The sequence below is a fragment of the Trachinotus anak genome, unplaced genomic scaffold (genome assembly GCF_046630095.1).
Source record: "Trachinotus anak isolate AG129_WGS33_773 ecotype Australia unplaced genomic scaffold, CSIRO_AGI_Tana_v1 ptg000013l, whole genome shotgun sequence".
Lineage (NCBI taxonomy): Eukaryota > Metazoa > Chordata > Actinopteri > Carangiformes > Carangidae > Trachinotus > Trachinotus anak.
The window spans coordinates 19,653,982-19,671,555 of record NW_027273864.1 but is presented as its reverse complement, the minus strand read 5'-3'; the positions used below and the strand labels follow the sequence as shown (position 1 = coordinate 19,671,555).

Here is a 17,574-nt window from a genome sequence, read left to right as displayed (position 1 = left end):
TGTCACCTGATATTATAATATATATAAATAAAGCACCAAAATATCAAAAGTCACAATAAGGTGTCACCTGGCAGCTTTGTGACATAATAACAAATACAGGAGAGATTAAATATACCGTCACAGTTTTCATCAGTCAGGAGTCTGTCATTCCCAAAGGCAGAAGAAGAATTTTTTTAAACATTAACATTGGTTTAATCCTTACTCTCTCTCATGACTCAAACGTTATCTGTTAAACCGTGCGAGAGTCTAATCTCCCACCGAGACCCTAATAATTTATCTCGATGTGGGAGTTAAAGTCTGCATTAAGACTGTTCATTTGGGATGTTCCACAAGGGTATTTCATTTTGGAAGACAGCGGGCTAAGAAGATTATAAGCACAGTTTTCAATTTATCTCACACACCCTGACTCCCTTTATTGGCTGGGACCCTCTTATCATGTTTTGCCAGGAGCTGGAGCAGCCATTGGCATCTTCCACTGTATCTGCTACTTTGGAGTGGCTGCATTTGATGGAATATTACTTTTTCCACACAAGATGTTTCACATTAGTTACCCAAATTTTGAATAACTCTAGTGAACAAGTGTTGGTTAAGAGTTTTATTTATGGCAACCTGATGGAATCTAGTCCTCTTTAGAAACTCACCTCAAAGGCAAATAACCCACAGAAGTCTTTAATATGCATCAACTGGTCCTTGAGTGAGTCAGAAAGGGGGAGAGGGAGAGAGAGAGAAAGAGAGAGAGAGAGAGAGAGAGAGAGAGAGAGAGAAGTTGCTGATGTAAAAAAAAAAAAAAAAAAAAAAAAATCAGCAGGAGTAAGGATATAAAACCTTGAGACAAGAGGATGCTCCTCTCTCAAACCCGCTGCCATCTCAGTGGTGGAAATGTTGCAGTTGGGGAGGGTCGACTTTGAGGTGACATTGACGCTGTGTAGATGAGAGTGAGGATCCTGCGCTGCATGTTACGTCTCTGCTCGCTTCAGCTCAGACGGCGGCAGCTCCTTTCCCCGTCTTCTCTCCCCTCCTCTCTTTCAGCACCACTCCTTTAAGGACAGCACCTCGCTCACAAAGACGCATTTGTCCACCATCCTCCCCCCCCCTCAGGATCATATACTATTTGCTCGCCGTCGTCGGATGCAAAAGTTTCACACTGGTTTTATTCTGTAAAAGTACGAGGAAGTAACTTTTTTTTTTTTTTTTTTTTTTTTGGAATTTGGATTTTCCCATCGGGGAAACAATCTGGCACGGAAAGGGATTTCATTGTAAGTATTCTGTTATACTTTGTGCATTTCATATAAAAACAGAGAGTGATTTGTGTTTGTCGACATACTTATGAAAACTAAGGACTACTGAGGAATTTGGCAGAGAACCGTGCAGATGCGCTGAATCTGGCACTGAGCGCGGATGTGCAGCTGCACTTCACTTGATGGCGACGCGGATTTATCTTAAGAGGGTCACTGACGTATTTGCTCCTTCACTCCTGCAATGACAAGTTTAAAATGTGTCAAATGTAAATGTGTAATCTGCCTGCGTGTGTGTGTGTGTGTGTGTGGGGAGGGGGTACCCATAATTCTTCGTTCACCAGATGTCAGTTCGTCTTGAGGTTGTGTCTCTTTGAAGTCAGGTGAACCTGGAATATTCACAACGGATAAAATATGAGATGTCTCCAATGGAAATGTGAAAAGATTCACTACACAACTCTGACTGTAACCATGTTGCTTCATATTCTGCCTCACAACGACGCAGGCGAGCTGATGGACAGCGCTCATCTCGTTTGAGCGGATGTTTAGTTCGCATTTGAAAAAAAAAAAAAAAAAAAAAAAGTTAAAATATATACAAATAAGAAACGTAATTTTTTTTTAATGCGGGGTCTTGATAAAACTGTGTTATTAGATAAACTGTGTGTCTAATTGCTTTTTAATTAATAGCAGTTAATCACAAAGTGAAATAAAATGTATTTTTTTAACTCCGTCCTGTAGCCTATTTGATTAAAAATATCAATTCGGGCTGTGAACCCCGGTGAATTATTGGCCTCTCCAGGTGATTCATTAGACATGATCGTCGCGTCTGACTCCTAAATGTGTTTAATTGCTCTCCTCCTGTACACTAGCAGTGGGAAGTGGGCGATTGAATTTAGAGCGTAATGAATCAAGGAGCTCTAAATTTCTGCTAACATGCATTCACTCCAGGCTATTAAAAGTGATTCTTATTGCATGAGAAGTCTCTATTTGATCCCGTGGGGTTCACGGATCGTGGAGCAGATTGTTTTTGTAATTTTTTTCTCTACCCCTGAAGAAACGTCATACAATTAAAACGGATGCATGCATAACTATTCTGTAAAATTACGTTTTTATCAATATATTATCATCATTATTCATGATATTGTCAATATACAACGTATTTTTCAGCACAGGCCAACACAATGTCCACCTGTAATAAGCAATTTGGTCACATATTTAAAAAATTAATCTTAAAAAAATGTATAATTATTATTACTAGTATTTACTTCCAGAAACAAATTATTATTCAGTTGAAGAGGAAAAAGTAATTCCACTCTCAATGAACTGAAATTCAAAAACGGTTTTTGAAAAAGATGAATTACGCAAATGAATCTCTCATTATTCAGACAATATTTCAAACAAGTAGGTTTTTCATGAGGAAGCACGTAAAATTATCTCATCTAAAAGAGGTCTTCTGATTTTATTTTCCTGTGAAATTTTAACTCTACACATGTTAATTTATATCTCCAGGGTGGCTGGACTGCTGCTAAGGTGCCTCGGCTTCTGCCCCTAATCACTCTCACTGCCCCGATTATTCGTCTCCACTCGGCTGCTGTCTGGGGGCTGGCTGTACAGGACGGAGAAGCTGCTGTTTGTCTATCTGTCTGTCTGGACCGGTGCTGAAATCCCCTCCTCTCCACTGGTCAGGACTATCCGACACGCGCAGTGACCATGGCCACCAACGGGACCAAAGCCTCGGACGGACACGTCTTAACGGAGACGGTGAATGACGCGCCTAGCACCACGCCAAACGACAAACCCAAAACCTTGGTGGTGAAAGTGCAGAAGAAAAAGGAGATACCCGAGAGAGAAACGTGGGGCGGGAAATTTGACTTTCTTCTGTCTTGTGTCGGATACGCAATCGGACTCGGAAATGTCTGGAGATTTCCTTATTTATGTGGAAAAAACGGAGGAGGTAAACAGGAATTCTTGGCAATTTTCCATACATCCACTCACCAAAAGGAGTGCAAAGATCCCGACATCAAAACCTGCCAGTTTGTTCCCGGAGGTTTTTAATTGAAATAAATCTTAAGTGTAATTTCCCCCTCCCCCGCCCCCATCGTAGCCATGCGTAATTGCGCACAAACGAGAGCCTGCATGGTGATCTGGGTGCAGTGTGAAACCAAATAGTCCTTTTACCAAATATATCATCTGGATTATGTTGAATGTTAATAGTTTATGGTTTACCTTTACTTACACACCTTTACGTCTCACCTCTCATTCAGGGGCCTTCTTGATTCCCTACTTTTTGACCCTCATATTTGCTGGCATGCCCCTGTTCTTTCTGGAGACGGCTCTTGGTCAGTACACTTCAATTGGAGGGCTTGGAGTGTGGAAACTGGCCCCCATGTTCAAAGGTAAAAAGACACTTTTGTTTATTGTCTTGTTAATTGGCTGCTTCATGAAGGCCAGGTACAATAACAGAAAAAACTGGATTTTTTTTTTCTTTTCCAATGAGAGATACATAATAAAGAGGAAAAGAGTCTATCCCACATTAACAACTTAAAAAATGAAAAATTACAAATGGTATTTTTGTTTTATTTCAAGACTTATTTCAGCAGAATATAACACCATGCCTGTACTCTCCCATTGTTTCAGGTGTGGGTCTGGCTGCAGCTGTTCTCTCCTTCTGGCTCAATATCTATTACATTGTAATCATTTCCTGGGCTATTTACTATCTGTGGAATTCCTTCACTGCTGTGAGTATTTGATACTTATATTCATGCTGTTTCCACATAAAAACACTGTGCCCTGTGTGTAATAGGACTTGAATACCATTGAAAAATTTAGGAAGGAGAATCCTAAAGTAGTCTGTTTTTTTTTACTGAGAAATCTCTCACAAGAGGCCCTTTAAACCAGAACAAAGCACAGGTTTTTCTTTCTCCTTTCCCAGGTTGTATTTTTACATAGTAAACCTTTTAGTTATGTGGCAGTTTGTATTTGCCAGCACCTCTTATATAACAGTACACAGCCCTTAACAGAGTATGACATTTATTACTTCCTTTCCCACATAATTAGCGCCTTACACAAGGTATTGATAAATGCATTTGGCGATGAGGCATTCACTCCTCTGAGAAAACCATGAAATCACAATGTCCCGAATGAGTATCATGGTCTTGGCTGCTCGACAGCCAGAGAGAATGGGACCCGGTGGTGGGAGAGCGGTCCAAGTAAAAAGAGCTGTCTGTGTGATTTTTTTCTTCTTCTTCTTCTTTTTTCCCCCCTTAATTTTCAGAATCTGCCATGGCAGACTTGTGGCAATCCCTGGAACACAGACCGCTGCTACACCAACTACAGCATTGCAGACACCAGAAACCTCACCAGCGCTGTGGTGGAGTTCTGGGAGTAAGCTGGACATGATAGTCTTTTTAGATCACAAGGATACTGCTCTGGTGTGAACAGTTTAGCTACAGAGAAAGGTCATCTACCCTGCTCTGTATACACAAGGGACAGATCAGGGGTCAGAGTCTGATATGGCCATTTGCATATAGACTTCCTTTAATAACTATTTAAACCAGGATATCACTAGCACAGAAAAAATCTGCACATACAATAAATGGCCTCCAGCAAGCCTAAAGAAAACATTTGATGAGTGAAAAAAAATTGCGTGTAGACATGCGTGCATGCAGGCATGACTTCCCCTAACTGCAGTGCCTTAAAAAAGCTTTAGGGGTGAGAAAAGAAAAGCGTGGAACGGCTCTTTGTGAATATCCAGACACGTGTATGCATATTTGTGCATGCACCCATGCGTGCTGCATGTATGAGATCAAGGCTGCATTTGTGCGTTGATGTAAGACCACTTTACTCCTTCCCTGCAGACGTAACATGCACCAGCTGACCGATGGTCTGGAGAAGTCCGGAGAGATCAGGGTCCCACTGGCTATCACACTTGCTATTGCATGGGTTCTCGTCTATTTCTGTATCTGGAAGGGAGTCAGCTGGACTGGCAAAGTAAGTAGAAGGGGAGGAGAAAGACTGAAACAAGACATAATGGAAAAAACAAAATCAGCTGTGATTTGAATTTGCATCATTTCACTTGTAGGATTCTTCAACAAGACTTCAGTTTCACTGCTGAAGGTCACCAAACTGGCACAATGACATGGTGGATTATTGTTCAAATAAATAGATTTGTGATTACATAACTTCACTTAAACCTTTATTTATCCAGTTTAAGTTTTTTTTTTTTAGTTTCCAATTAGTGTAGGATGATCTTAAATTTAAGTTCAAGACACAGCCTCTTTATGGTTTAATATGGTTTACTCTCATAAATATTTGAAAATCGTAGAAAACATCTATATGACAACTTCTCAAGTTAAACAATACAGAGGCATGATTTTACATGCAATTTCCCTTTAATCCTTAGTGAGCAGCTACATTTTCCACAAAGGAAGACAGAGGCCTAAACTTGGCTGCTGTAATGTTACCCAGTGAGCTATAAAACGATTAATAATGACATTTGTTTTGCTTTCCTTTTATATCAGTGTTGGTCTGTTTCCTTAATGTTAAAAACAAGAACATGACTGATTTCCAGATTTTTAGAACAGTGTCAATGACTGACTCTCTGCTAGTTCACTTCTTATTCTGGAGATTTTATCATGAATGATCTGAAATGTGTTGATGTTGATAGCACAGCGTGAAATTAGTTCATATAAGGAGGGAAATAGCGCACTGGGAGTGTGTGAACCCAACCATTCTGGGGTCATCTTGCCTCAGGGGAATGGCTGACTAGGTCACTGTGCTGTGCTGTGGGGATGGTGCCGCAGTAACACTGCTGAGTGTTGAGTTGAACAACTTTGCAGTTTTCACTTCCACAGTTTTGTTTCCTTGCGTGACAAATATTCTAAGTATAATGCCGCTTGAAAGCAGTGTGACTTTAAAAGTGAATTATGGCGTTGTCACTTTGTGTCTTACAGGTGGTGTACTTCTCAGCCACATACCCTTACTTCATGCTGTTCATCCTGTTTTGTCGTGGCATCACTCTACCAGGTGCATTTGATGGGATCCTCTTCTACATCACACCAGACTTTGAAAAACTTAAGGAGTCTGAGGTATGCTCTCTCTCCTTCCTCTGTTCTCTCTTCCTGCAGGCCCAACTGTTTTTGTTCAGAATAAATCTGTCTGCAGAGATTACGATGAGCCCCAGTTGAATTAATTTGGGCTTTTTTTGGCCAAGGTTGCACTGAGTGTTTACAGGATACAGTTACACCATTGTAGAGCTCTCTTACCTCCATATAATACTGTAATTAGTCACTGTGTGCAGAGGTGCAGAGCATAAACTTATATGAAAAGATTCTGAATAAGTGCACAGGCAACAGTGACGGATAATGTTTGTAACATTCACTGTCAAGTGCATGGGCAGCAAAACAGCAGAAAGGATATGTATTACCACATAGCCATAAAAAAACAAAAATATTACGATTTATGTATTTTCCAAACATTTTCCCTTGAGCCGCAGAGCAATAAGCTCATAATCAAATTTAATTTCTCTGATGGATAGGTACATTTGTATATGTAAAGTTTACTAAGTGTCTCAAATAGCTGTTGATAGGCTGAAGTGTATTTAAAATGATGCATCTATGTCCAGAAAAAGAAAAGCCTATTCAAATGATTGATTTTTAGATGATGCTGTGTTTTTTCTGTGAATACATGACTTAGCCACATCGTGAAAGTTCAAGTAGTACATGAAATGAGGCCAGATCAAGATGGGATCGTGTACTGGGATCAGAGTGGATCAGGACTATGTGAGACAAGACAGCGCTTAGGTGTCACAATTTCCTGTAACAACTCCCCGTTTGTGCCATCTCATCAAAGATTTATACACTTTGCTGGAGCTTGTGTCCACACATGGTTCTTTAAACATCTTTTGTAATCTGTGTGTGTCAGGTGTGGCTGGACGCTGCCACTCAGATCTTCTTTTCTTACGGGCTGGGATTAGGCTCTTTGATTGCTCTAGGAAGCTACAATACCTTCAACAACAATGTATACAGGTAGGTGATGCGTAGTGTGGTGCAATTAAGGTTCATTCATCACTTGAGGTAAATAGGAAATATTACTGTCTCTTAAATGTCAGTCCAGACACATCCTTTATCCTTTTTTTAAATGTGACTCTGCAGACGTCTCTTCCTGGGATTATTTTTGGTTTCCTGGCAACATAGTGTCTGGTCTAACGTCTATTTTTGGACTATTTGAGCCTTCAGCTCGATCAGCGTGTTTCATTGTTTTGGCTCTATCCCCTGTTTCACACTCATAGACACAGTCTTTGGTTTGGTTCAACCAGTGTCACACTGTAAGGTTATCGCTGGTCAGCAGCCCTTCTACTGTGCATACATTTAGGGGTTCAACTATTTTGAAACTGCTGGAGCTCACAGCCATTTTAAAAGAACAGGTCAATATAAATGTATTCAGCTGCTGTGCTGCTGCAGGATGCAAAATGGCTCTTCGCCGCCCCACCCCACCCCCCACCCCCCCATCCCACCCCCACGCCTCTCCACAATGTGTGACGGGTTGATAAGGAATTGATATAGGCGTGACAATGGCTGCCTTGTGCTTTGTCTCTCCCCTACAGAGATTCTGTCATTGTCTGCTGCATCAACTCTTTCACCAGCATGTTCGCTGGCTTTGTCATCTTCTCCATCGTGGGATTCATGGCCAATGTTACAAAGAGACCCATCGCTGATGTGGCAGCCTCAGGTAATTGCAATCAATGTTGAAACCCGATAGTGACAATAGGCACAGGCAAGAGATATTTGCAACTGTGCAGAAATTAGCCCTTGATTTTGCTAGATGTGTTATTTGTGAGTCAGAAAGGAAAGGTTTTAGCCTGTCACTATATGTCAGTTCTGGTTTCTGGGTTTATTGGAAATGAAAAATTGCTCAGTGACTTTGCAAAACTCTCTTTCCTTTGTAAATACTTAAGCTTAACTTTCAGCACTTTGTTTTTTCTCCCAAGGACACAGTTTCTTCTTGTCTTATCCAGTATTGCATACTCATACAACTCATCTTTTATTAGTGTGCCATTTAAAAAAAAACACACGACTGTAATATTTATCCTTTATCAGGACCTGGCCTGGCGTTTTTGGCTTATCCTGAGGCTGTCACCCAGTTGCCCATCTCCCCTCTGTGGGCTATCCTCTTTTTCTCCATGCTACTGATGCTGGGAATCGACAGCCAGGTAAAGATAATGAACCATTATCAGATTATAATGAAAACCAGAAAATGAAAAAAAAAATTGTCTCACTTGTGGATTTTGAACCACAATTATTATGTCTTACTATTACTCTTTTAATTCATCTAAGTTCTAAACCTTAGCAACTGACCTCATGTTTATATTGTGACAAGCATATTACGTAACACAGTTTCGACGTGACTCTGCAATCTCTCCAGTTCTGTACTGTGGAAGGCTTCATCACTGCGCTGGTTGATGAATTCCCTCGGGCTCTCCGAAACCGCAGAGAGATGTTCATTGCAGCTGTCTGCCTTGTTTCTTACATTATTGGACTGTCCAACATCACACAGGTACATACTTCTTTCTTTCTGAATAATCTGCCAAGTTTCAGAGACATCACGGGCTAGTTAGTTCAAGAACACTCACAACAGCCTCACACTGACTGATGAGGCTGATATCTCTTACCATATTCAGAATAGTGTGACTATATTTCGTAAGTTTATAAAGAACAAATCTGCTATCTCTTCATCATGCGTTTAATAAAATTGGCAGAATCTAGTACAAACACTGCATAAGTCGAAGAAGTCCACTTTTAATCAGCTAAAATGCTTAATACTTAAAAATATCTATTTTGCATGTATTACAATTATTATTGTTATGTCATACTTCACATTGCTGGCTTTGGCTTCTAACCTGCAATCATCTGCATCATTAACTCAACCACCACTTTGGTGGTTATGTAAAATCCAAAGAGCATCAAAGTTGAAAGGTCAATCGGTCAGACTCCCTCTAAGAATGTATATACAAGCCAAATTGGTACAGGTCATTTAGCATCACATTTCAGACACCGCAAACATAAACAGCATGAAACAGATTTGCAGCCATGATTCCATTTTACTAATTTTCCCACTAGCTGCAGGGCCAATGGATGGGTGGATGTCCAGCAATTCAACACTTTGGTCCAGAGCAAAATGTCTTTCATCTACAGGCCAGATTGCCATGAAGTATAGTTTCTTTGTCAATGGTGCTCTTACAATTATTCTTAATGACCCTGATGACCACCTGAGCTATTGCCTAGTGCCACCATCAGGACAAAACTTATCCTTGACCAACACTTTGGTCCATGACATGGTATCTCTGATGGCCGTATTTCCATACAATTTGCTGTACATATTCATGGTCCACAGAGGATGAATCCTAATGCTGTTAGTGACCATCTGAGCTTTCTGTTAGCAAATTGTTCACAAAAGAACATTCGTGCCATCTCGTCTGGTCAAGATATCTCAGATTACCACTAAATTTGCTGAGCACATTCATGTTTCCAAGAGATTAAAAACCTTTTGTTTTTAATTACCCCACTGCATGTCCTCTAGCGCCACCCTCAGCGCAATATTCAGATTTGTAGACTCACTCCTGGTAGGACACTACCAATACCAAAATCATCATTATGTATTTTTCTTTTCTCTTACTTTTTACTCCTACACTTTTTTGTCTAATTTTTTCATTATTCAAAGCCAAGATCAAAATGTGAATTGTCTCTAAGTCCACATTTCCTAAGGGTTGAGGCGCACTACAACATTTTATTCCAATTCCAATCTACATCAGTTTTAAAGCAATTATGATTGTAATTAGAGATATTAGTGTCTCTGAGAGAAACATCTGTCATTGTACCTAATGAGAACTTTTCTATCATGATGCCATTAACATTTTGTATTAAATATGAATTCGACTCTTTCAATAATCATTGATTGATCAGCTGTTATAGACAAACATACTTATAACATATTTATTTACTTTGAACTACGAGCAATAAAAATCTGAACTAATGAATCTTCATATAAGAATTATTAACTTTTTTGTCCTGAGATGCATTCAATAATTTCAGAATCAGATACTGGCTATCTGAATTATAGTTTACAATGTTATACAATGGTATAAAACAGGTCAAGAGATGTTTAAAAGCATTTTTGTCATCATTTTTTTTACCACTGCCTTATGAAATTACATCTAGCAACTGCTACACAATGCACAGCAGCACTTTTATTTGAAACAAAAGAATACAAAACGTGAAGAAACCAAAAATTCAGCAAAAAGTAGCTAAGATCCTTTTGCGTCTATCTGCTCGGGAGCTAAAAATCACTGCAGGCCAAGGTCATGTTTGCCTATGACACTTGAAGACTCCGCATTGTCCCTCTACTTCTGCCACACTGGATTCCCATCATGCCACATGCACAGCCCCGTTAGAGTGAGGCAGTTACCCTAATCACTGCTGTGGGCATTATCAAAGTATATCAAGGTTCACAGAGTAGGAGTGGACGAACTGTGGCAGGTCCCTTTGAGCTGATCCTTATATTTGTCTGATTGTGGACAGACATGGTGTTTTCAAGGAGACATTCGATCTACACTGGTCCTGTCTGTGCCACACTATCACAGTAATGCAGTTTACACCAATTCTGTCCTCACCAATGAGACGTCACTAATAAGCACCGGCCAAAGCCGCTGGTGCTCGCGGCCTCAATGTTATTCCACTTGACTAGTTTAGTACTGTACAATACATGCAATACTATAATTGCTTCTTTTATGCTTTTCTCCCTTCTCCATCATCTGTCTTGTTGTATTCTTTTGTTTTCCTCTTCTTTCGTCTTACAGGGTGGACTCTACGTGTTCAAGCTATTTGATTACTACTCAGCTAGTGGAATGTCCCTGCTCTTCCTGGTCTTCTTTGAGTGCATCTCAATTTCATGGTTCTACGGTGAGCCACACTTATGCCTCGTTAATCATAAGGATATTTTTAATCAAAAAGCATATCTGTGGGGTAAGGGGTAAACATTTCTGAACAGAAATAATGAATCGTGGACTCTATCTATATTTACACACAAATATAGAAAAATGTTGCTGATTTGGCTTTATCTTTGGTTCCAGGTGCAAACAAATTCTATGACAACATTGAGGAAATGGTTGGCTACAGGCCCTGTCTGTGGTGGAAGGCCTGCTGGGTCGTTTTCACTCCGCTCATTGTGGCTGTAAGTGTTATTTGTAGGTAACACGCAGGATTTAACCAACAATGTACAGGGAAAATAACACCCCATCCAGGACAATATGCAGTATTTCGAATGCCCAGCTTAAGGTAGAATTTATACTAGGAATGACTACAAAACTATGTGACCGTTTTCCTATCACTGTAATTTGATGGCCATGTGCACACAACCAAAAGCAGTCTAAAAAGTTTGCCTGATGTGACCAAGGATCATTTAAAACTAAAAAAAGACTTTTATTCTGAAGTCTTATTGTAGCATTTCTTCATTTAGCTAGAGCTAAGAATTTGGAATCCAAAAAGCAGTTTATGTACATGCATTCATGATGATGATGATGATGATGATGACGATGATGATGAGATCTGCTCCTCCTGTCTCTTTCATGCACAGGGAGTCTTCTTGTTTAGTGCAGTGCAGATGGTTCCCCTCACCATGGGTGACTATGTGTTCCCAGCCTGGGGTCAGGGGGTCGGGTGGTGCATGGCCCTTTCCTCCATGATTCTCATCCCCGGCTACATGGGCTACATGTTCCTTACACTCAAAGGCACATACAAAGAGGTAAGATCAATGTGGATTCTGTTGTAGTTGATGCATTGGACATTGTACATCAGAAGCAATAAATACTTGTACTAAACTGCACAGAATTTAGGTGTTTTCCTTATAAAGAAAGCAAATAGGGTACACAAAGGCTTATAACAAATGGTAAACATAGAGAAAATACATATAGATTCACGCAAAGAAAGTATTATTACACTTGGTTGGTGTATTGTGGATATATAGCCACATATTTCCTAAAACATATGCATCACTGTACCCACCTCTTAGCATTTCACACATCTATTAGCTGGTTTGAATTTTAATCTGCAGTCGGCAGTGAGGCAGGATCTGTGTTAAGAGTTTCAAGTGGATTACTTGGTATGCAAGATTTTTTTTTTTTTGGGCTCAGAAATATTATCATATACTGGATGGCAGACCTGATGTTGTGTGAGGATAATGTAATATAAATGTGATACACAAGCCCTGAGGATTTTAAAGAAGAGATCAGTTTTAAGCTTAAATGAACATTTAAGGTCACCCTGGAATTTTTTTTTTTACCAACACAAACTGGCTTAAATATGTTTACCAGAATACACTGATCCAGAATTTATATCAACTTCACTTCATTTACAACATTTACATATGGCTGACAATGGAAGTAGTACCTGATGTGTAATTTAGCAGCTTCACACTGGATGTGAAAATGTGCCGGCTTAGCCCAATGTAATTTTGTTCTATGCATTAGAAATGCACTGAGGCACTGTGATTCAATGGTTTTGTAATGAGCGAACACACAGGCATGCTGGGTAAGACGTGATAAATTGCCATGAAGAGTAGAGCGGTGATAAAAGGATTAGTAAAATAGAGTTTCTAATTAGTTCTCTCAAACAATTTTCGATGCCTTTTTACTATAACAACCACTGAGTTCTTAGTGAATTACATTTGTACATTTTATGATGCATGCATTTGTATGCAGCAGAATAGCGCACTGTATTTTTAGTGATCTGATGATCCTAATCAATAGCAGATAATACCTCTTCTGGCATGCCATTTACATTTAGAGCTTTTTGATTTGCAGCCATCCACAATGCGTAGAATAATAGCCATACATCTATACAGTCCCTGGTGACAGATATAGCTTCATAGCCACCACTGACAGAATAAATGGGCCATAATTGCAGACAGTGCAGCAGAGGCTGTGAGAGGCGATGTGCAGGTGTCAGATCCTGCAGTACCATCAGATGGCTGATTGTCTAATTGTAGCAATCAGCTGGCTGATTAGTGCTCTGCACCCAGGCTGATGCTTAGTTTCACAAACACTCCATGTAATACCTACTATGTCACAGAGCCCGGGTCCAATACTATCCATAGTTTAGAACAGAAGATTTACCAAAGTTTGAGATGTTTTGATTTAGATGTGTGGGCTCAGTCACTTTGGCCCACAAAACATATGTTAGTGTCAAAAATAATGGCCTTCATTTTCCTTTGTCAGCCATATTGCAAGCTGTGTTAATCAATATATCTTTACATGACATGTGGGGAAATATATAAATGTCTTGCATCTTGTAGAAGAATGTTTACACTTTTCAGAGCCTGAGGCTATGCATTCATCAAGCTCACAGCTGTGTAGCTGGTGTGTTTTGTTTCAGCTTATGTGTTTGATCAACTTTGCAGCTGTTATCATCACTACTAATGGTATATGACAGAGTCTCATTGTAATTTCATTTTCAGCCATGTGGTATCAGTGGTGTCACTGCTCCCCTATATGTTTTTCCCTCTCAGCGTCTGCGGATGATGATCAAGCCGGTGGTACTGATGAAGGCTCAGGAAAACGGCCCGGACCAGCAGACAGAAAACCAGAACCAGAACCCTGCTAATGAGGAAGCCTACATCTAGAAACCTCTGCATGTCTCTGTCTCGACAGCCAGACTGGCGCTCTGTTACAGAAGAAACGTAATCAAGGTTGGGAACGACCACCAGACTTCCATGTCTGCTTTTATTCACCTACCTCCTGGGGACACGTGAGACCAACCTGATTACACAGTTATTTTTAGGGGTTTTTCTGTTTGTTTATTTGTATAATACAGAGTTATAAAACTTAAAAGGAAAAACAAACTACCCAGCAAAGTTGTTGTGATATTATGAATTTCATTATGCAAAAAAGTTAGTCTTTTTAGTAAAGGAAACGTGACTTAGGAAATTACTGTATATTGAATATATAATTTAAATTTGGAGGCCCACGTTGATTCAATAGTAGGTATTGTGCTACTTTGAAGATATTAATTAATCTACTAAACTACAATTACTGTACAAAGAAAAATATTGGTTAAATGCATTTCGCTTGTACATGAAATAAATACATAAAATGAATGCAGTGTAGTAGGGGAAAAATGCAATTTGAAAGTTTGTAAAATGAAAATTGAATATTGACCAATTTAAGGCAAAGACAATATGGGAATGTGCAACAGGTAAGGCCAAATCTGCTTGTATGTGTAAAATATAATTTAGTCAGACTATCACTCCCTTGCAGGATCCTGCAGTTCACCTAAAATGTTTACCACCCATGTCTGGGGATACCTTTGAAAAGCACAAGTAAAGTATGGAATTTGAAGCGGCCAACTTTGTTTGACTCGATTGAAACCTGTGACCACAGCAAAAATAACTTACATAGGATTACATAGCAAGAGACTGTTATAATTGTTTCTTTGTTTTCTAAAGAACAATAACTTTGTATGTTGTCTGAATCTTTTTTGTAGGATCATTTTTAGGTCATTTTCTATGTGTGAGAGTGAGAAGGACCAAAATCATACTCAAGTTTGAAAGTTCGGTGCAGACGTTTGACCCGCTGACTTTATCTGGATTAAATCAAGCATCCCCCTGTTGTCTCACTAGAGCATCAGTGTAGTAAATACAGCATCCGCCTACAAGCACAATTTGGATCTGTAAACTACCACCTCTAACAATAAATGTGTAGCCATTACAGAAATCCCATGTTTGCACTGTACGCACAATATTTCTGGCTGAGGGGGATTATTTGTAAAATGTAGATTTTCCTTCTCCTAACAACCAGTTAAGTGGAAAGTGTTGCAATAAGCCAGTGCTAATTCAAACTGTGAATGGATACGTTGCAATTACTGCTGCATTGGAGACTGTGTGATGGATTTCTATGATAGCTACCACTATTCTGACTGGAATCGTTTACTTGTATATCTGTTTAGTAACCCACTCCTCAGGAACAAAGGTGGACGTGACCAAATTCTCTCAGATACTACCATTATACACTGAAACAATTAATGCTATATTATAAAAAAAAAAATGCAAACATTGTCAAATTTCTGCTAGTTTCTCCCAGTTATCCAACATATTACATTAAGCAGCAACAAAACATGAACACACGAATCAGATAAATAAACATACTTGGGCACACTCGAAAGCTGATCCAAATTGTTGCCTCTTTTCTGGGTGCTATTCAGCTAGCATCACATTGTTTTCAGTGTAAATGAACTGTGATGGCCGTCACTCAATCATTTTAGTAGAAGCCATGGTGGGTTTCTATCCTGTGGCAAGTGCAGATTTCCAAACTCAGACTCGGAAAGAGAAACTTTGGCTTAGTCAGAGGACAAAGCTGGAACAGGCACTGTTAACACAACAGGACATAGCCACATGCTATATAGGCCAACACCACTGAAACTCCTCCTTTTCATAGGGTAAAGGAAAACCTATTATTACATATCAAGTTTGTTCAGCAATATGAAAATATAACTGTAGAAGCTGACTTTGTGACTGACCACAGATATCACTGTATTACTATGAAGAAAGATTAAGAAAATTTGCTTCTGTGGCAGCTACATGCGACAGGAATCAGGTTGAATCAGTCCCGTTTCTTTTCTTTTATTTATGTTTTTCTCTTCTTTTTTTTTTCAAAGATATGTGAATTAAAATGTGCAATGACAAAGGGTTCCGTGAATTTTGTATAAAGTTACCATACTGCAGTTTTCTCTCTTGAATGATGTTGTAAACTGGACTGTGTAATACATGTATCTGTGAATGTCCGTACAACCTGAGTTTTTCTTTTCTTTTGTCTAAATGTTGAACAAAAAAATGTGATATTATTTGCTGTTTTCTGCAATAATATTATTATCTCAGAAACTAAAGCACATATCTCTCTCAACTGTAAAAATTATAATTACGATAACAGAATAGAGTAATAATAAAGATGAAAATAATAATAATGTAATAGAAATGTCTAGTCAGAGAATATTGTTTTGTATATTTCTAGCTGTTTTATGGGCCTAATGTAAAATATTCTATGTAAAAAAAAATATAATAAATGTCTTTAGATGGTGTTATATGAAAAAGCATGATTGCAATATATGTTATCTGCAAAAATAAATAAAGACCTATAGATTATAATGTCTGTGTCATGTGATCTTTCTGTTGGAATTTTGAGAAGTACAAATAGCACTTTATTTGTTAAATGGATGTGACTCTGAATATCTGCAAGTGCTATGGAAATGCTCTTCAAATATGCTTTCTTCATTGTTGAGTGAGATGGTTGTGCACTGACGCTGACCTGTTCTGTTATGCTAATGCTCAATTCATTACATAAGTGGAAATGAATATGCTGTTAGCTCCATCACCGCAGGAGATGCTCTCTGTAAACTCAGCTGACAGTTTCCGACAAAATGGTTCTTGCCACAACAGTATCCTTGTGACACCTGCACTGAGAGCTGTGCCAGAATACACACTGTAGCTGGCTGTGGCTGACAGCCAATCCCTCCCTGCCACAGTGCACCAGCCATCTCCCTCCTGTTATGCAGTATTAGCCCATGTTTGCTGTATTCCAAATAGCTGCAAAATCATCACAGAATGCAAAGAGATTTATAAAAGTACAGAATGTATGGACATCTTTTTGACAAGGACTTTTTAAAAAAGGGGAACAATAGAGTAAAAATCATGGAGAGGCAGATGAAGTAGGAGGAAGCTTGAATTAAATAACAATGTCTAACTCTCCAGATGACACAGATGGATGCACAGATATAAGAAGGTACTACAACCTCAAAATATGCTGAGCTATGCTGAGTGCAATGCTTGTGTGCATCTAATCAATACATAGCAAGGTCACATCTATTCCATTAATTCTACAGTCTTTAATATACTGTATGTGTTTTTGATCAAAGCAAAAATATTGTTTCTTTGCAATTCTTCTTTGTCTCATTGTTTGTATTGCTCAACACCTTTGAACATAAAGTGTGGCGTCTTGTAAGTCTGTAAGTCAGACAACACTCAAGGAACAGATGTGAGTGGGTGAGTGATGCAAACGCATTATATCTGCAGAGAAGCTCAAAGATTAGGAACTGACAATACAAAAATCCCCCCAAGGTCTCAGAATACTTCGAATGAATGAAATAAAAAAGAAAGAAAAATTTAACTCAGGGTCACATCTCATTGTCTAGAGCATCAAATATATATGTTGCCTTGCATGTTGTTCTGTGTACTATTATTTTACTGTTTAAAGATTTGCTTTATCTCACTGCTTTCTGCAGTTGGTCCTCATGTACAT

The 17,574-nt window shown here is 39.1% G+C and overlaps 1 protein-coding gene across 1 annotated transcript; it reads left to right on the top strand.

Moving 5' to 3' along the window:
* Nucleotides 1-847: 847 nt before the first annotated feature.
* Nucleotides 848-16,424, top strand: slc6a1b (solute carrier family 6 member 1b). The gene is made up of 15 exons (XM_071493654.1): nt 848-1,256; nt 2,745-3,189; nt 3,500-3,631; nt 3,873-3,973; nt 4,510-4,619; nt 5,093-5,225; nt 6,188-6,322; nt 7,158-7,261; nt 7,840-7,964; nt 8,333-8,445; nt 8,658-8,789; nt 11,089-11,191; nt 11,362-11,462; nt 11,865-12,032; nt 13,794-16,424. Exons 2-15 carry the CDS (start codon nt 2,946-2,948, stop codon nt 13,905-13,907), a joined length of 1,815 nt encoding a protein of 604 aa, XP_071349755.1. The 5' UTR covers nt 848-1,256; nt 2,745-2,945; the 3' UTR covers nt 13,908-16,424.
* Nucleotides 16,425-17,574: the final 1,150 nt, after the last annotated feature.

Bases quoted from the DNA above. Each gene is read 5' to 3' on its own strand.
- slc6a1b (XM_071493654.1), top strand. From the start codon at position 2,946: ATGGCCACCAACGGGACCAAAGCCTCGGACGGACACGTCTTAACGGAG. The intron at 5,226-6,187 runs GTAAGTAGAAGG...TGTGTCTTACAG, and splicing joins GAGTCAGCTGGACTGGCAAA to GTGGTGTACTTCTCAGCCAC. The intron at 12,033-13,793 runs GTAAGATCAATG...TTTCCCTCTCAG, and splicing joins TCAAAGGCACATACAAAGAG to CGTCTGCGGATGATGATCAA.